The 19,124-nt window shown below is 35.6% G+C and overlaps 1 protein-coding gene across 11 annotated transcripts in view; it reads right to left on the bottom strand.

The window, feature by feature from the left end:
• CNKSR2 (connector enhancer of kinase suppressor of Ras 2) overlaps positions 1-19,124 on the bottom strand; it is a 218,705-nt gene that overhangs the window by 106,629 nt on the left and 92,952 nt on the right. For 8 of the 11 annotated variants that reach the window (XM_027449077.3, XM_027449080.3, XM_027449078.3 and 5 more), the window contains 2 exons: positions 12,835-12,894; positions 7,506-7,574 (listed from right to left, as the gene is read on the bottom strand). The exons of 1 other annotated variant lie outside the window; for it this stretch is intronic. In XM_027449077.3, coding sequence (XP_027304878.1) covers positions 7,506-7,574; positions 12,835-12,894 — 129 coding nt within the window. The remainder of the gene's footprint in view (positions 1-7,505; positions 7,575-12,834; positions 12,895-19,124) is intronic. 2 more of the 11 variants (XM_038167963.2, XM_038167988.2) reach the window with 1 other exon arrangement.

Here is a 19,124-nt window from a genome sequence, read left to right as displayed (position 1 = left end):
AAATCAGCTGTGTAACTTACACAGATGCTACTTGCACAGAGGTATTCCCTAATGCATACTTGGTGCAGGCTGTGCACAGCTGTAGTATCAGCCAAGTAAACTGTACAACTTTGAAGACACGTCTCTGTATCCTTCATTTGCTTTTCTACAGTGTATTTCAATTTTCAGCAATCGTAATTAAAATGAAGATTATCAGCAGCAGAATAATCCCTACCCTTCTTTCCAAATTCACGTACCAGAAGCTATACTAACAGTAAACCTTTTAATTTGTTCTAATGGGACAGAAAGTGTAGTATAATCTGTGTTCTGTTTTATAGGCATCAACATAGCTATCACAGGAAAATCTGATTGTACATATCTGCTACCTGGACATAAAACCTATGCTGTTATCATATATTTCACACACCAGAGACTAAGAAATTTTGGAAGTATTATTTTAACTGCAGAATTTATGTTATTTTCACTATTGAGAACATACTATTTACATCGTAGTTTAAATCTCCTGGAAATATAACTTGTAGCAACATTAGAAGAAGGGGTTTTTGTTTGTTTGTTGTTTTTTAAATATAAATACTATTAGTGTCATATGGGGGAAAAAAGCAAAACATAAAACAACTGTACAAAATGAAATAATTAAAATGCATATTCCTCCAGTAAGTTATGTACTGAAAGATGAATTTAGCAATTAGAACACAAGAATACTCCACAGAATACCACGCCCATTCTTATTAGATATACCCTTACTGGTATGGTCATAAAGATAGCTTACACAAAAAGACTTAACTTCACTATAGACTCAATAACTTGGTTATCATCAGTGGTGAAACTCTGAAGGCCTACCAAAAGCATCTACAGAAAAAGTCAACTGCTATTGCAGCAGAATTCTTACTACAGTTACACTGTTTCTAAAATAGACATTGGTGCTTTCAAAGTCATCTCAGGTGCATATTCCTGAATTGTAGTCAGTGCCATACAGGTCAATCTGTGCTATCAACTACAAAAGAACATTTTTTTTTTTCCCCACAGAAAAATAATGGAAAAAAAATCAATAGTCTGCTGAATGGCTATTTGTACTTGTTCATCTAATCACCTGAGTAAATTACCAGGTCCCATTGATAATTCAGTCCATTCCAGGGTACAACCAGGACAGAAAGAAAGCTATGTTTTCAAGTGAGCTCTGGGATACAGCAAATGGCTACAGTTGTCCATGACTGCAATTCATCTGGCAGAAAAAAACTTCTACAAACACCATGCATTGGCACTGAACCATGCTCCAGTCCTCTGTGAGGACAGGCATCTCTCTTTGCACCAATTTCTTCGATTACTTCCTCAAAAACCTCCTCCAGTAATCCAAGTAATTTCAGCTTCTTGCAGCTGGAATGCTGCACAGCTAAATCGAAAGCATCCTGGTCCCATAGCTGATGCCTAACATGCCCAGCATACATTCTTCATGTGTTGTGACTACATGGCAGAGGGTACTGACCAGGTACTCTGGAGCATGGATCAAAGAGCACACAGAGTGGGATGTTGGTGCCCAGGTCACAGGATCAAACTTGTCACTCACAAAGCCTGAAGCAGTAAGGAGCAATTTCCACAATGCTTAAGACTAACTCTGCCCGTGTTCCCTTTCCATTTCAGGGCACAGTTTTAATGCTTTCAGCTAAGCTAGGCAGTTTGACTTTTAAGTAAGGCAGAAGTGCTCACATAGTTCAGCTTTGTTATCATCCAGGAGACAGGTAGCTGCTGAAAGGCAGCAGAGTGTGGCTTTCTGCTGCAACTGAACTAATTGCACTGGCTGGTGACACAGGTGTGCAGTTAAGCATGAAAATTTCATGTGGAAAGAACAAAGGGAAATTATTTAAAGTTTGGCAGAAACATGAAGCAGCGTGGGCTGGCCAAGCTTACAGTGCTCTGTCTAACAGATGTGACTGTGACTTGTTTGTTAGCTGATTTGTCATGCAAGAGTCAGAAGTGCAAGTGGATGCCCACAGTGACACAGCACACTGCTTACATAAAAATGAGCCTGCACTCAAAGTAGTATGCACTCAAAGTGTCTCAGACATTAGCTTCGAACAAGCCCTGGGGATAAATTGAAGATGGATTTGCTGGACATCCTGCATTTGTGCTGCTGAACTGACAGGAAAGCCCTCACTGCTCCAATCCACCAATTTCAAAACAAGCATGGGGAAGTTCTGAAAGCAGAGATGCTTTATTCATGGAGCTGCTGCCAATCACCTGCACCAATTTTATTTTCCCAAATATCTAATGCATTTGAAAATTTGTTTGCTGAAAACTAAAATGAAATCTATCTACATACACACACACACACTTTCCTAACTCCTTAAAAGATTTTCACTCCTACCTCCTCTTCAGAATACCTGAGCATCCTTTCTTTTCTCCCTGGAGAGTATTTCTTGGAAAGCCAACATAATTCATCTGCATTTGTCAAATTTGTCAAGTTGTTTCTCTTTCTCACTTACACTCATGTAAAAACATTTGCACTCACAATGAGAAAACAAAAGATCGTCTTCCCTCATACATTCCATTTCTTCAATATCATACGTCTCTGAGATATGGGACAAACTAAAACATTTGTGTGTATTTGCATATCTATGTTTAAAAAATAAAGAAACAAACAAAAAAACTATGTAAAAAAAAAAGGACATCATAAATAACATCACATAATCTGGTATAAATTCCATATTAAAGTGAACTGCAAATTTGCAAAACGGATTTTTCTATTTGAGAGGAACGTGACAATTTAGTTCCTTTATCAGTATTATGCAATAGTTATGGAGACTGTGAAGTAAGAATAAAGAATTGAACTGAAATTTTGAGAGAGAATTTGGAGGAGATATTACATTTGCCAAAGTCACAGTATGGTCCTCATATCCTGACAAACTATAGAGAGCCTAGGACAGGGACCTGCAGAGAACTAGATTACTTCCATGAAGACTGTCATTGACATATCTAAGTGTACTTAAAAGGCTTTTAGCTGTAAATCCCACCTACCCTTAAAATCAAGTATTCCTGTTAACATTTAATAAATCACTATAAACAGAGGAAGCTCAAGGATTTGGAAAGGATTAAAATCATGATCCAGTAGATATTATTCTAGCTCATCTTCCTTAAAAGCACATAGCTTTTAAGAACAACAGAAGGGAGCTGAAGACAAGGCATATTTTTTTTTGAACTTTTATAATTTTTTACTTTTTTCACTTTTAGATATAGTTTTCTTCAAAACCAATTGAATAAGGCCTTAAATGAAATATCCATATTCAGAAAAATCCATCCCAGATCTTAGCAAAACAATGTAGAAAACCAGAACAAAAAGAAATATCTCCAATATTTTTGTAAAATTCCAATATAGTTTTTTGGTTTGTTTCTCCCAAAATGAAAAGATATTTACAGCAAACTCAATTTCAGATGCATGCACTGCAGAGATTCATATGCACCTCAAATTCAGCATTCCCCATCAGCTGGAATTTGCCAGCTCCCCAGAAAGCCTGAGAGATCCGATGAAATTTGAATTCTTCTCACTCATGCACAATGAATCTTAAAAACCTCTTCCTTTCTTTTTCTAAGCAAGAATTAAATTAGAGTAAGATTCAGAAAGGCATCGTGCCCTTTCTAAATTTGTGACTTTACAGAAATGAAAGGTAAGTATATACATTGTGTCTCAGATTAATTTTAGCAACACTTCCTCACAGTTTTTGTACTGTAAATAATAAAAAATATATATACATAAAAAAAACAACTAACTTCTGTGGACCTGGCTTATCTCACAAGAGACCAAAGGACCACTTTAAAGGAATATGGCATACAGAAGTTAGGTGTTACCTGCAGGAGTCCAAAAACACAATACTTGTAAAGCATACCAGCTTCTACATGAAACAGATCAATAACTGTTTATATTCACTTAGTATATTCACCAAACTAAGCCATTTTTTTCATTATCTACACTTACATATGCTCTAATGAGTTTTAGCTAACAGACACAAAATCATACATGTATGAAATCCATGTCATATCATACTTGCATTAGAAATGTATGCAATCATACTTGCATTAGAAATGTATGCAGTGTGCCAAAAATTCCTCCAAAACAAACTATTCACAGGAGATTACACAACAACAACCTGCTTTTCAAGAATCCTGCTTCCTCAGTGTATACCTCACTTCTGCTCTGAGTGTTTTCTCCACAGTTTCAGCACTGATGAAACCAGAAAGAATACTGCAAGCATTAATGACTCATGTGCACAATAATATTTTTCCTGCACCTTCAGTTGGCTAAAAGGAATACTATCTTGAGGCAAAATACACTCCTGAATTATGTATGGGAATAAACATGAGCCCTGAAATACAGTGCAAATTCTGTATCGCCCTTTTTGTTTACATTGGAACTGTTTTGGACAGGCAGACTCTTAGAGGAGATTAAGGATGAAATTTACCTGGAAGTTTATGGGAATGGAGGGACTAAAACCTTTGAATTCAAAGGGGGGAGTCATGCCTCTAGTTACGTAGTTATTTAAAAAAAAACAACCAACCAAACAAAAACCCCACACGTCATCTTTAAGACAAAACTGACAGAAGATTCACATAGCTATCTAACATCAATAAATTACAACTTAAAAGGAACATTTTTCTGAACATTATCTTTAAATTTACTTTAGTTTTATTGAATTTTATTTATTTTAAAAAATTCAGAATATTTTTACATTCCAGACTTCCTGCCAGCAACAAGTGGAATAAATACTGTTACATGTTTTCTACTAACATAGCATAAGATCAAGGCAATCATTTGAAATCCTTTGACTTCACTGCCAGATGAAATAACATAAATATAGAGCACCACCATAAGCTAAGAGCGGTTGTCAATCATGAATTAAAAATTATTTGACATCCAATATTAGAACTTCTATACTAAGAATCAATTTAAGTCACTTAACTACTCTCCTAATTTCAAACTTTTCATGATTAAAATGTGATTCTGGTAAAAGGTGCTAGTAAACAAGTTGGATTTTTAAAAGAATTACATGGGAGTTTCTCTTTTCTATATTCATTCTTTGAAATACATAGCACCAAAATCCAGGTATTAACTTAATTTTGACAGACAGAATACACTGAAATAACTGAATATGGAAAAAGAGTACTTCAAAATATTTTTTAAGATTTTTTTTTTTTTAGTTTGATTTTCCACTTACAAGAGATGACCCAAATAACAGTTATATGTGAACAATACTTTACAGTTGAGAGTTAAATCTTCATTAGATTTAGCCATAGTTATTTCTATGAACTCTGTAAGTGATAGTGAATGATAAGTTATAAGAAGCAAACTGAAAAACAGATCCTATGATTTCAACTGCTGAGCAGTGTATGAAATTCAAAAAAATAATTTAATAAACAGAAGAGGTATAAAGAAACATCTTCAGAATCCTTTATCTCCAAAGAAAGAAACACTTTAAGTAAGAATATTTAAACTTCTTCCCAGAAAAATAGATTCCTAGAACTGGACAGTAAATTTCTCATGATAGGGGCCAGAGTACAAAAGAACTGACTAAGACACTTGCCAAAAGAAATAAATAGATGAAAAAAAATTAAAAAGTGCTTCGATACTTGTAGAAAAGGTTGAATATTTAGGCTCTATAAATTGGAAAGAGAATGCTGAGTACTTTTGCAAAGGTAATATGGAAGGTTCCATTAAGTTTCTAAGAAAATGCTAGTCGACTTCACTGTGGAAATGGAACACTAAAATACAAGGATGATATAGCATCAAATATGCCAATTATTTTAATTAGATTTTTGATACAACAAAGCAAGAAAATATGCAAATGTATAATTTAGCCTATTTCTATACATATCCTTTACACCAAATGTTACTGCTGAAATATAAAATTAAGGTTGTCTAAACTTCCCGTGTTCCTTTCTTCTAGCACCACAATCAACTTTTTTTTTCCTATATTTTTTTTCCTCTCAAAATTCATAGTTGAACTGATACAAGAACCAATACACCCAATCCCTACATTCAAAATTCTATCTAACCACATAAGAAAGCTCATATTAAGACATGTCAGAACATTTTTATTAGTACTGTTAAGAGTAAGAACCTGATCTTTCCAAATGCAGTACAGAAGTGTCAAAAAAACTAGAATACCTGGTTGACTGAAAATCTTCAAATTGACAAGTAAGCTTCATTATATAGCACCATCAAAATTGGCTGGAAAAACTAGCTATCATAAGGACAGAGCGCTCGTTGATGGCTTCCTCAGATGCATACACATTTCGATAGCCTAGGTAACAGTGTTTTTATAACTTTTTGCCATACTAAATTGACATCAAAAGCTTTCTTAATGCAGAAGAAAAAATCAGTCTTCAACCATAAAAGTAAGTAATTATGGGATACAGGACTTATGAAGAATCCATATGGGGAAAAAATTCATAATGATTGGGTTTGATTTATCAATTTACATTGCCTAGCTCAAAAGATACCTTCTCATCAGTTAAGTTCCACACATATACAGTATATTTGATATCAAACTTAGCTGGAGGGTAAGCTGAAATATTATACTAATTTGTGCAGAGGAGTTGACATGATGTACAGTGGCCTAAAGCTCTAAGTGGAACCCTATGGGGAATGATGAAACACTTTTATCAAATGATTGCTGCATTAATAATGGAAATCTAGGATCATTTTCTGTCATTTAAATTGCTTGTGAGGACATATGTAATTAATACCACGTATTGACTTTCACCAGTCTTAAGAAAGCTTATGCTTTGGAAAAAGAATAGTTGCTTTCTATACTGACGGTCTACTCTTTTCTGTTTACCTTTTCTTAGAAAAAGTAGCTTTACTTTAACAGTTCACCAGTCCTAAATAAGTCATCATGAACTACCGCGTATCTGCTAACAGAGAGAGCAATTTGCATGGTATTAGATGTGCTTGCCTATCATATCTAAAAGATTTGTCTCATCTTAACTTTCCAAGTTTAAAAACCTATATTCATGTTAGGCTAAATACTCTCAGCATGAGAGTATTTATATACTCTCAGGAATTTTAACTGTTTTTGTTCTTGAAAAACATGTTCTAAATATTCCATTAGATTTAGAAAGTAACAAGGCTTCCAGTTTTTAGGAAGCAGTCTTGATCTTAAACCCGCAAGGGTGCAACAGTTCATCTTCCCTGCATGCCTTCAACCCAACCCATCTATCACACTGAAAACAACCGTTTATTAGTAGAGCACAGATAAACAGAAAACACCCTAACATATCTCCCAGGCTGCTGTTATTTACCCGACTTCGTATCTCCAATGATACTCAGATGCTCAGGGCTTATTTAAGAGCTTGAGAATTATGAGTTATCAGAAGAGAATAGGAAAATGTAGATGTTAGAAAAAAAAAAAAAAAGATTTATAAACAACACATTTTTCTACACATTTCTTCTCTACATATGCTGATGTGCCATGAAATCTCTATCTCCAATTGACACAGAACATAGTTATACATACCACAGTTTGGTGGTTAACTTGAATCACTTCATCCCCAGCATGGATTTTCTTGCACCGATCTGCAGGTGACTGAATTTAAAATAAAAGAGATGATAAAGAATACAGTTCTTACTGGTCATCATCTCTCTTTCAGCAGTATGGTTGCTAAGGTATGTAAATCAGGTTAGACTGATAATTACATTCCACTGTGAAATGAAGAATTTAAGAAATATTTGGTAAATTAATTCATTGTTGTTGGAGAAAAATAATCTGTGTTATGGTATACAATGCAATAAACTGGTAAGAATGGTATGAATATATGTATTTAGAGAGGGTAACCAAATCTTAAGGATTTATTTTTAATTTCATTCCCCCAAAGGACTGCTTTAAGCCACCTGACATCTCTTAAACCCATCTTTGCCTGAATGTTGAACCTATCAAGACTCATTTGAAATTGCTTCATAAACAAAAATCATAACATTGTCTTTTTAGTTATTTTCTAATATTTCAATTGGTTCCAGAGAACTTCAGTAAATCAACGTTCTTCGAAGACTACATAAGGAGAGAGGACTAGGCTAGGAAGATCATACAAGTTACATGGTAACTTAGTTTCTAGGTCATTATTAGGGCAAAAGTATTGCAATCAGTATCAAAATCCTACTGAGATCACACTTTCAAAAAGCAAAGTAGTTTTGTTCTTTGTTTTTGCCTCAAAAAACACACACCCACATATGCACACAACAACAAAAAAATTCTCCTCTTTGGTCACCTATATTTACAGTAGACCAACTGTTTTATAGGGGGAAAAAACCAAAAACAAAACACCTACGTTTAAAGGAGTTAAAGTTCATTAAGCTTTTCATAGAGTGACAATTTATGATTTCTCTCTCAATACTGTGGCTGCCACTCTATGAAGTCACTTAAGTCAACTTAAAGTTAGAAGTTGAGACTGACAGTTTGAAGAAAAAAAAAAAAAAGAAGAAAAAAATCAACAAGTTGCTCAGGATCAGCTTTCCAAAAAGCTGCCATGAATTTTACAGAAATGATGGAATTAAGTTTAATTAATTTTCAGGTGAGATAACATGCAGTCTTGAGAACATGCTCCAGGACTGCAGTGTGGATTCTTTGTGATAACCTATGTACTATATCCCTATCCAAAAATGTGTGTCCCATAGCTGTGCTATGACTTTCCAGTGCAGTTCCACATGTCATGGCTTAACCTAAAAACAGTGTTTAAATGGAAGATATCCAAGAGAAACGTGAGTTTAACAGAAGGGTCACTCACAACTCAGTTCTAGGAGGCATTGCTCAGAACATTTTAAATCAAGCTGGGCTGGTAAAAGTGTAATTTTAGTTAGATAAGAAAAGCTGCCTTGACTATTTGGCACTATTCAGCATTAAAGGTGTTGACTTTGGGAAAAATGACGTTCCAGTGATCTACCTTCTGACATTTCACTACTCACATCTCTTCATTCATCCCTCTAAAAATCTTCATAGTCTTGCTATGTAGCATTGCTGTTTTAGCTCAGATGTTATTACAACCAAGACTTTCAAAACGTCTATGCAAGTGAATCCCATGTTGCCACCATTTAACATAATGGGTCTTTATTATAATATAAAATTTTATCCTGTACAGACTTCAGCATTTACAGCTTAAATTTTTCTTGACAAAACAGGTATTTTTGTGTAGCACTTGGCAAAGTAAAGCAGGGTCTGGGAATCTTCAAATTGGAAAAGTATATTGTAAAAAAAATAATAATTCAAATTATGCTTGGAATACTCTGCAAGATGATGTAAAAATCATTTATACAGGAGTCTCAAGGCTGTGGTCTTGTGAAGAAGTTGCAACTCTTCTTTTTTTTTTTTTTTTTTTTAAGATGCATATGATGATATTTAAGCAAAACATCCACTTGCGAAGCTCTGCTAGGAGGAACAAAGGGTTCTGATGGATGAAAAGCTCTACATTAGCCAGCAGTGTGCACTTGCAGCCCAGGAGGCCAACTACATCCTAGGCTGCATGTGACAAGCAGGTCAAAGAAGGTGTCTGTCCCCCTCTATTCAACCCTGGCTGAGGCCCCTCTTGGAATGCTGCATTCAGGTCTGGGGCCCCCAGCTCAAGAAGGATGTGGGGCTGTTAGAGTGGGTCCAAACGAGAGCCATGAAAATTATCAGAGCACCTCTCCTATGAAAAAAGGCTGAGAGAGCAGAGAATGTTCAGCCTATAGAAGAGAAGGCTCCGGGGTGACCTCACTGCAGCTTTTCAATACTGTGGGGGGGAGTAGGGGGTATCTTATATAAAGGATGGAGAAGGACTCTTTACTCAGGTAGATAATGATAGGAAAAGGGGAAAAGGTTTTAAAATAAAAGAGGGGAGACTTAGATTAGAGGTTAGAAGGAAGTTTTTCACTCAGAGGGAGGTGAGGGACTGGCACAGGTTGCCCAGAGAGGCTGTGGATGCCCCATCCCTGGAGGTGTTCAAGACCAGGTTAGATGAGTTCCTGAGCAACCTGATCTTCAGGGTGGTGTCCCTGCCTATGACAGGGGAGTTGGAACTAGGTGATACTTGAGGTCCTTCCAAATGAGGCCATTCTATGATTCTATGAACAAAGTCCTGTCATGTCTGTATCTTCATTAGCTGGTAATTTGAGGGGTAATTAAAAGGGATTTAAACAACAGATGGAAGTACCTGTTCCTGAGGTTCACACATTCATATTGTACAAGGTAAACAAAATGTGTTCAGATTTTATTCTTCAGAATAGATTTAGTTTTGTCCTTTAGGTTAAACGTTGTCTTTGTCCCATTTTCTCAGTATACCCAAACTGTCTAAAAGATCAATTTATACCACCCTGCCCTCATTAAGGGATGGAGCATATAAATGCATGCATATAAATCTGCATGTACAGATTTGGGTATTATTTCTTCTAAGGTCTCTCCTCCCTGAGCTCTAAGGATACCTGCAAACTTGACTAGTGCACATTAAGTGGGAACACTGGGAACAATTCCTTTAAAGTTACAGTCCTGCTGTATATGCAGCCCAAAACATTATTCAGAAAATACCTTTTTCATTTGGAAAACCAAATTACAAAATGACCTTATCTGAAGAATACATTTGTTTTGTGAATGAAAAGCCTCTCTCCAACATGGTCTAAAAGGGCTACTCAATAAGAAAGCTGTAATCTCCTGCTGGAACAATGCATCCTTTATAATTATTGCTTTCAATCAAGAGAGGGAAGACATGAACCAGAAAGCTCAAGTTCCTCTAACGCTACAGGACCACCAGAGAGAAGATCTTCCAGGGAAGTGACCTGTGATGAAACCTGCTCTCTCACACTTCAAGGTTCAGTGCTCAGATAATCTGAACTGCAGAACTCATGTGTTGGGAAAGATGGCTCCTAATACCAAACTACAAGGTGAAGACTAATAGATTTTGGAGCTAGCCAAAGCACTTCAAATTGCCAACAGATAAAGCAGAACTGTAGATTAGGTGTCTAGCATTGCTATGCTACTGTGTTTATTAAAAATAGAAGCGCTTCTCTGTGATCTCTCAGGAAGGTGTCAGATAAAATGTTGTGCCAATTTCTTCTCTTCTGGAGCAGAATTGGAAAGAAAAAGGCTATAAACTTTTGTTCAAAGGGAAGATAATCTGGATTCTTGCCGTTTCCTAGAAGTTTAGCTGTCCCGTAAGTGGTAAACAGCAATGGGTCAGATCACATTTGCACCACCACGACCTTACTCTGACCATGCTGCTTAGATGTTTCTCTTCCCATCTATCAAAGGAAATGGCTAGCTACTGTGTGTTTAAATCCAGAAGACACCTTACTTTCTCTAAGGCACTACTCATTTTCACAAATATTTTAGCACACAACAGGATTTTCCCTAGATAGCAGACTGCAGTTTCTCAGCCTGCTGTGAGAACCTTAAGGCTGTTACAGTGACTGAAAGCATCAGTAACAAAAGCAGAAAAGTCATAATGACTGAAGCTTCCTGACATGGGTTTAAATTATATTCATGAATCACAAAAGATAAGCATTTTGAGGGAATGCATTAAGATTTTATTTTTATCTTTGCCCCTGGGAAATTAAATCCAATATTAGTAATTCATGGAAAGAAATGGTTCCTTTTACAATCTGAGAGAAATTCAACTGTAAAAAATATCTTCTTTCATATTTTTTCTACAGTTGGCTCAACAATGGTTCTGTTGTCTTTGTTTAGTTTTGCTAATTTTACTCAAGATATTTTGAGCTGTAGGCTCCCTAAGATTTTGATTTCAAGGGTGGAATTCCTTATGCTTTCCTTATTCTGAGAAAGGCAGCATTCTGAGACAGAAGTTCTGCAACAGATATCATCTATTGTGTATAACACATGGATATCCTGCCCGCAGCAAAAGAAAAAAAGAAAAAAGAAAGATTATCAGACTGCAGTTCTTGTGAAGGGACAAAAAAGTATTCCTATTTTATTGAGAGGTTAACAGAACCTCACTGCAGATTAGATGCAGCAGCTGTAAATACCATGTAGGTAGTTTGTACTTTGCACAGTATGACACAGTAGCAGAATAAAACAAACATTTCTGACAGCTTCATCTTAGGAAACTGACATCAAAATCTTCAAAAGGAATTGCTTAAGCCATTGTGAAATGGTTCAGTATTGTTCAGTAGGTTATTCTGTGTTCATTGAAAATTATGGATAGAAGACTTTTTCTCCCAAATTGATCATCTTGCTCATTTCCTAACATACAGATAGTTCTCTGTATATGGTGTACAAGGAAAGGAGGTTGTATTTCAAGGGTCATTGAAAAGTGGTCTATTACGGTTTGCTTGCTGTTTAATACTTTCAATGAGAATTAGTACAACAGTAATGTGTTCCTTTCTAAAGGCATTGCTCAGTTCATGCAGAAACATATGCTTACTTGTCAACGTGAAGGGATGTCCTCATTTTCATGCACTTATTTATTACTAAATAAAGCTCAATAGATGGCAAATATGAAAGCCGTTTTTCTAATACTGCTGCAAACATCACTGTGTCAGTCTATACATAACCAAGATTTATCTTTTATTCATACAGCAAGGTAACTCCAAGATAGCTACCCCCTATCTTGATCAATTGAATCATTTTAGGTGTCTAGCAAGAGCAAATCAAAACTGATTCTCCTAGTTCTCAACTGGGAACAACTGTTTCAATTCTGAAATAAACAAGCACAAGCGTTTCTGCCGTCCAACATGCTATTGGTCCTCAACAGCCAACTAGCACACTTCTGCAAGCAAAACGTAGTCTATAGCAAAGGGAAAGCATAAACCACAGGTAAGGTCAAAAAGGCTTCCAGGCCTGAACATACAGTATTAACAATACTTACATTTTCTGTTGTTCCAGTAATTACATGGAGACCATCATATGTTGATTTAATGTACATACCCTAAGAAAAAGACATCATGGGAAAGAATTTTTAAAGTGTTTCACAAACGATCACCAACCAAACATAACTTGCATATCTCTAAAAGAAAAGCATGTTTTCTTTTTTTTTTTCCCCAAATTTTGCAAACTTTTAATATACGTCATGAGGAACTTGTATCTGGATAGAACAATGCTCTTTGACATACCTAGAGAACAACAGACCAAATGATTCTGGCCGTAATTAGCAATAGTAACCTAAAACTTTTACCATAGCCACCTCCACAAATGCTTCCCAGTTTTCTTATATACTGCTTCAACTACAAATGTAACAACAGTAGCATCTGATTAAGGCGACAAAAAAAAAATAATAAAAAATTATGAATTGCCTTAGGATGATCAATACTTCCATTTTGTTTTGGAAGAAACAGAAGGCTTTAAACGACCTGGAATCTCTAGCAGAGACATGACATCCAAACTGATAACCAATGCTCTGAAGCATGCCTGTAAAATGGCCCAAAGACTTTCTGACTGTCTCACTCATCTCAGTGAACAGCTCAGTTACAAAACTCAATTATGACAACTTAAACATCAACTTTTTTAGATCTGCAACTTTTTTCAAAAAGTGTGGAAAAGGGGGGAAAAACTTCGGTACCTCAAATCTGTTTCTTCATCAAGTCAAAATACAAACATTTTAATAGCAACCACTAAGGTAGAAAAAGAAGGAAAAAAGAGAGATAGTTGATATATACTGCACATTTAAGCAACTTTTGAGGAATCTCCCTTCCTCCATTCAGTTAATAGAAAGCAGGTAAATAATGAAACTTGAGTAAACATTCTTTTAATTATCTTGAGTAATGTTACCTCCTTTTTCTCTTTTTAATCAGAGTGTTACAAAAAAAGTCTGTTACTAGCTGAGGAACTACTGAAGTACAGTAAAGAGGCAAAGAAGACTTACCCAGTTGCACTAATCTAATTTGGGACCAGAACTCTGACATTTTGGTAGTGGGGAGAGTTCATGAGTTTCCTAGGAAAGGGGACTCAAAACTAGGCTTCTATTTTGCCCTGCATAGCATGCAGCATCAAATGCAGTTATCATGTTGGGCTGCCACAGCTTGAAGAGCACAAAGCAAGGATTTACTCATTCTTACACAGACATAGGAAGAAGATAGGAACCCGCTAACATTATCCTTTCACTTCCAGCTCCTCTATCCACCTTAAATAATTTTTCAATTGATTGGCTCTATGAATACAGTTTTCTGCTTGGCTCATTTACCTCAGATATAGAATGACAATTTCTTGTACATTTATCCTCACAACACCCCTGTGAGGTAGGGAAACACTAATATATACACATTTTACAGACAGAATAATGAGCCACACAAGAGGCTGAGACACGTTGATATCTTTTTTTGGCACCTAATAACTACCTGAAACCAACAAAAACCAGGGCATAAATCCTTCTTACTGTTTAAATCTAAGTGACCCGACCACACAACCTGCACTGTGGCAAGAGCTGAAACCATAGTGACTTCGTGGTGGCAGGAATTATGAGTCAGGTCCACATAGAATACTTTCTGAAGAAAGTCACAGCTTTGCTTTTATTGACAATGGGCTACTGTTTCCAACTTAAATGTAAGGGAGAAAGCATAGGAAAAATAGTTACTTAATAGCTATTCAGTGTTTAGATTTGTGCAAAGCATTATTCTGAAGGATAGTAAGAGAATCCAAATATACTATTGTGGAGTACAGTTTGCATCCAATCTAGTGTTTTCTAGAAAATTTAAAACAATTTCCAGATGCAAAAGAGGAGAAAATTTCTGGAAAAAAAAAAAAATCTTTTAAAGCCAAAAATCAAGATTTTGCACACATTGGGAAAGAGATCAAAGAGGGAAGCTGAAAAAAAAAAAGATATATTTATTCCACACCTGCAAAATTAACAAATGCTACACTGATACTACACAGTAAGCGTAAGTTTTGTAAGAGCCAACACCATTTTGTTTATAAAGCAATTGTTAAATAAGCAGATGTAACATTTTGCCATTTACAAATAAAAATGCAACAGAAAGATGAGCTATCCCTCCACATGCTTTTCTCCACTGCTTGTTGTGAATTATATATCATAAATGGTATATACAAAACATGTTTTAGGGTACACTGTTTCCCCTGTAATGAAAATAAGAATACCACAAATATTTACAATTTTTCCCCTCATTGCCGCCTTGTGGCTGCACAATATCAACACTATATTTAGTGATCAAGAACAGAGATTAGGGTGTGCTGTTCCTTTGTACTAAAACAAATTGGAAGATACACATCTTAAATATCAAAATATAATGCCAAAGTCCCTATGAGGTCAAGGAAAAGGAAAGATAATGCACTTAATATGACTAGAATAACCATACAGTAACCACCCTGGGAATCAAGAAAAAAAAAGTCTAGATTAAAGACCAAGTAACTCATGCTTCATTACACCACAGATTGTTCTGATTAGTTATGGGCAGAAGTTTAAGTTTAAACAAAAATAAAGTGCATTGATTGGTTTGAAACATTATTGAGTTAAGGGTTAGAAAAGAGACCTTGGACATTTAAAAAAAATGCAAGAACAGGATCTGATATACATTTAATATAATTTACGCAATGTTGGGTGGAAAATACAAGAAGATACTAATTCCATTTTATCACATACTTACTGAATTTTTACTCTTTCATTGTGACATCTTGATGCAGTCCCCCAAAGTTGCACTTGCCTCTTTAGCCATGAATGTGCTCCAAAATTGCAAAACAGCTCAAAAGTAAACTTGAGTGTCTCTTCAACTTAGCCTTAGAGCTCAGACAGGACTAAGATGACCAAAGTCCATGGTCCAAGGTCTCAAAACAATGTTAACATTTTTTCCTCAGTTTCTCCAGCATTTCAAGCCAAGTAACAAAGGAAAAGTATTAGGAATACTTTTCCTAATACTAGATTCATGGAAATTACTTTCTAGCTAGGCTAGGCATTCAGCAGTGCCCCTTTAAGTAGCTGCCACATTGTGCTCTATCTACAACTTGTATTTTATGAGTACTTTTTCTTGTGACAGGCTCATTTTATGTTCACTTCAGCAGGAAAAGAGGAACCAAGAACAATCAGTCTAATGTTCAAACATATTCACCTTTGCATTTCTGAATCTAGCAAGCTAAGTGAATAGCTTGAACTTGAAATCCTATCACAGAACTGACTAGGTTCACTATACGACAACTATAGCCATCATATACATGAAATAGCATTAAATGAAAATATAAACAGGAGAAATTGAAATTCCACAGTTCTCTGATATTCTGTTCTATATTAAAAAAATATGAATAAGTAGAAAGATACTGTTTAGAAAAACTTCCCAAGGAAAAAGGGCAGCTATAACTTAGTAACCTGCTTTTTATCTAAGAGGCATACAGTATTCTGCTTCTTTGTTAAATACACTCTCTGTTTTCAAACTGTAGTATTTTTAAGCCTGTCCCCTGGCAAAAGATGCTATTTAAGCTAACCAGTTTTGTCTCTTTCTATAACATCAATAGTGGAAAAACACACAAAATTAAATTCTACTTAGTGAGATGGATGAAACTCTTATCAAGCCCTCAAAAAAAAAAGGGGGGGGAGGTTGGAATTATTACGATTTGCATGCTCGTGATTGCAAAAATGACCACATTAATTAATTTATAGCTTTTTAGAATAATTCTCTACTCTGAGAGCTCCTTTTTCACCCTTACTTCACAACTGCTGCAGGATGTCTCTCTCTGTAGTAATACCCACATGGGCTACACTAGAGATAAAAAAGAAGAAAAAGAAAAACCAAGACTCACCCATGATGTTGCATTCCAGCTTTACCCAGTACATAGGAGTTTCTCCACATTGCACCTTATCAAATTCCTTACCAGATTATTTAGCTTTTTTTTTTTTTTGATAAGCAATAGCTACTTTTAATAAGACATTGCAATCCCTGTAAAATATGTCTACTCATTCTGCATGAAGGTATTAGTCTGACCATTTACATCTACCTCTGAGTGATACTTACGTTCCCCCTCCAAAAAAAAAAAAAAAAAGTCAAATATAGTGAAGAAATTATGCATGTTAATTAAAACATCTTGGTAGTGCTTCCATCTGTTTTATGTTGTAAAAGCTCCAATCATTTTCTCAATTCCATCCACCATATGTTTATCATATATTTACCATGTTTTACATTCCCTTTTCTTCTTTCTTTTTTTTTTTTTTTCTCTCCCTGATCTACTTCCGCTTCTTAGATACTGAATTTGAGACACTTAAAATATGTTGTTTAAGCTAGGTGAAAAGACATCTTCCGAGTCAGCAGCCAACTATGCCCTTTTCCTTTCTGCTTGAAGTCTTTCCATCTTTACAGGGGATTTTATTTAGTGACTGCTAAAGCCAGCATGGAACTGTCATGTGGGTCCAAAATGTAGAAGAAAGTTGACAATAATCCATTTTCTGCCTCCAATGTTGCATGAATCCCAGAAGAAGGTCCAGAAGTTTTTGAGCTTCACATTCATCCAAGTGCTCCTGATGATGCTATTCAAAGCTCCAAGCTCCACCTTCACTTCTTAAACCAACACACTTACTGAATCACATTCACTATATATTCAGCTGAAAATATTAGTTTAAAAAGAATAAATAGAAAAAAATCCCAGCAGCCTAGAATCAAAGCTTTTATACAAAATACCAAGGACAACCTGACAAAGATGATCTGTTAGTAAGACTGGCATTGTAAAAACTGGAAGGTACAATATGCACCATGAGGTGCAAATACATAGTCCTGGGTTCCTGCTCCAGAGAGCTCACAATCTAATGGAGCCAGCTTGATACAGAAGCAAAAGAAATGGTGATAAACAGGCAAGGACAAAGTGGAAAAAATATCATGGTATCAAAGCATCATAGAGTCCTTCTAAGGCTTATATACTGCATAGTGGGTATTATCCATTTTTCAAAAATAAATATAATTATTTTTTCATTACAATGACATGATACTTCTCAGTCAGGAACAAGACCCTGTTCATTTGGTTCACAAATACATATTAAAAGAGAAAGTGCTATCTCAAGAACTTCCAGTTTAAACAAACAAGACAGACAGAGGGTAGAAAACAGAGGCACACAGGAGGAAGAGGTTTTTTATCTGATTATCTAGCAAGCAGGAACAGACCCACAAAACATGTTCTTGTTTACAAAAATAATGGTCTTAATTTTTCAGTCAGTGGGTATTAACACCACCCTACAGAAAGACTTAAATGAGGAGAGTAAAAAAAGGAAAAAGAAAAGAAAAAGAAAAAATAACAGTCACAAGACAAAGGAAAAGCTAAGATTAAAATTGGACAAAACTCCAAAAGTGGTGTCTGAGAGAAAGGGGGAAAATTTCTTCATTACAGCAGAAGCCAGTATTTAGAAATTTACTGCAGTGGGCTGGCAGAAGAGTGAGAAATTTACAGGAGAAAAGAGAGAGAGGAGAGAACCTGTAGAAAGATGAAATCCTTGAGGAATAGTCTGAAATGTATTCAAAGAGGGAAAAAAAGCCAGTGGTGGAGGAGAAAACAAATAGTAGACCAAAATATGAGGCACTATGTAGTTCTCCAAAAGATTTTTCCCCTCGTACTGTAATTGTGATTTACCAGAAGAACAGAAAATTAACTTAGTACATAATTAAATACCTTGACATACTGAATTTGTCAAAAAAGATGGAAAGAAAAAAAAAACAACAAAAAACAAACAAACAAAAAAAAACTAATAAAACCCCAAACCCAACAACAACCTACCCACAAGCCAAAATACTCTCCAAAACTACAGCATCCAAACAACTTTAGAAACCTGCTGCAGAGAGCAGCACAGCAATAGTCCTTCTTATTCAAGGAAATGGAGTAGCAGTAAACTTATGCATGGGTTGCAAATGTTTTCATTAGGCAAAAAATGGTTAACTGCATTCTGATCACCTTCTGCTCTCTCCAAGGCTTGTGGGAAGAGATTCTAGTATTGATGTAAATTAATAGAGCTGTAATTGTTGTCTGTTTTGTATTGCAGTGGAAATTGGATATTTGAGCAAACAAAAGATCTGTGGTCAACCCTTGAGCAGCAAACACAGACTGGCTGCACTGGGACTTTACAACCACCTGATTAAGCATGCAGAGTTCTTGCAATAAAATTCAATAAGCTGATTCTCAGCAGTGCTGCATAGCATATGAAAAACTTATAAAACAGCTTTATATCCCTGAGATACTATG

Source organism: Anas platyrhynchos, chromosome 1, assembly GCF_047663525.1.
Source record: "Anas platyrhynchos isolate ZD024472 breed Pekin duck chromosome 1, IASCAAS_PekinDuck_T2T, whole genome shotgun sequence".
NCBI lineage: Eukaryota > Metazoa > Chordata > Aves > Anseriformes > Anatidae > Anas > Anas platyrhynchos.
The sequence above is the reverse complement of the archived record's forward strand: the minus strand, read 5'-3'. Positions and strand labels throughout refer to the sequence as shown.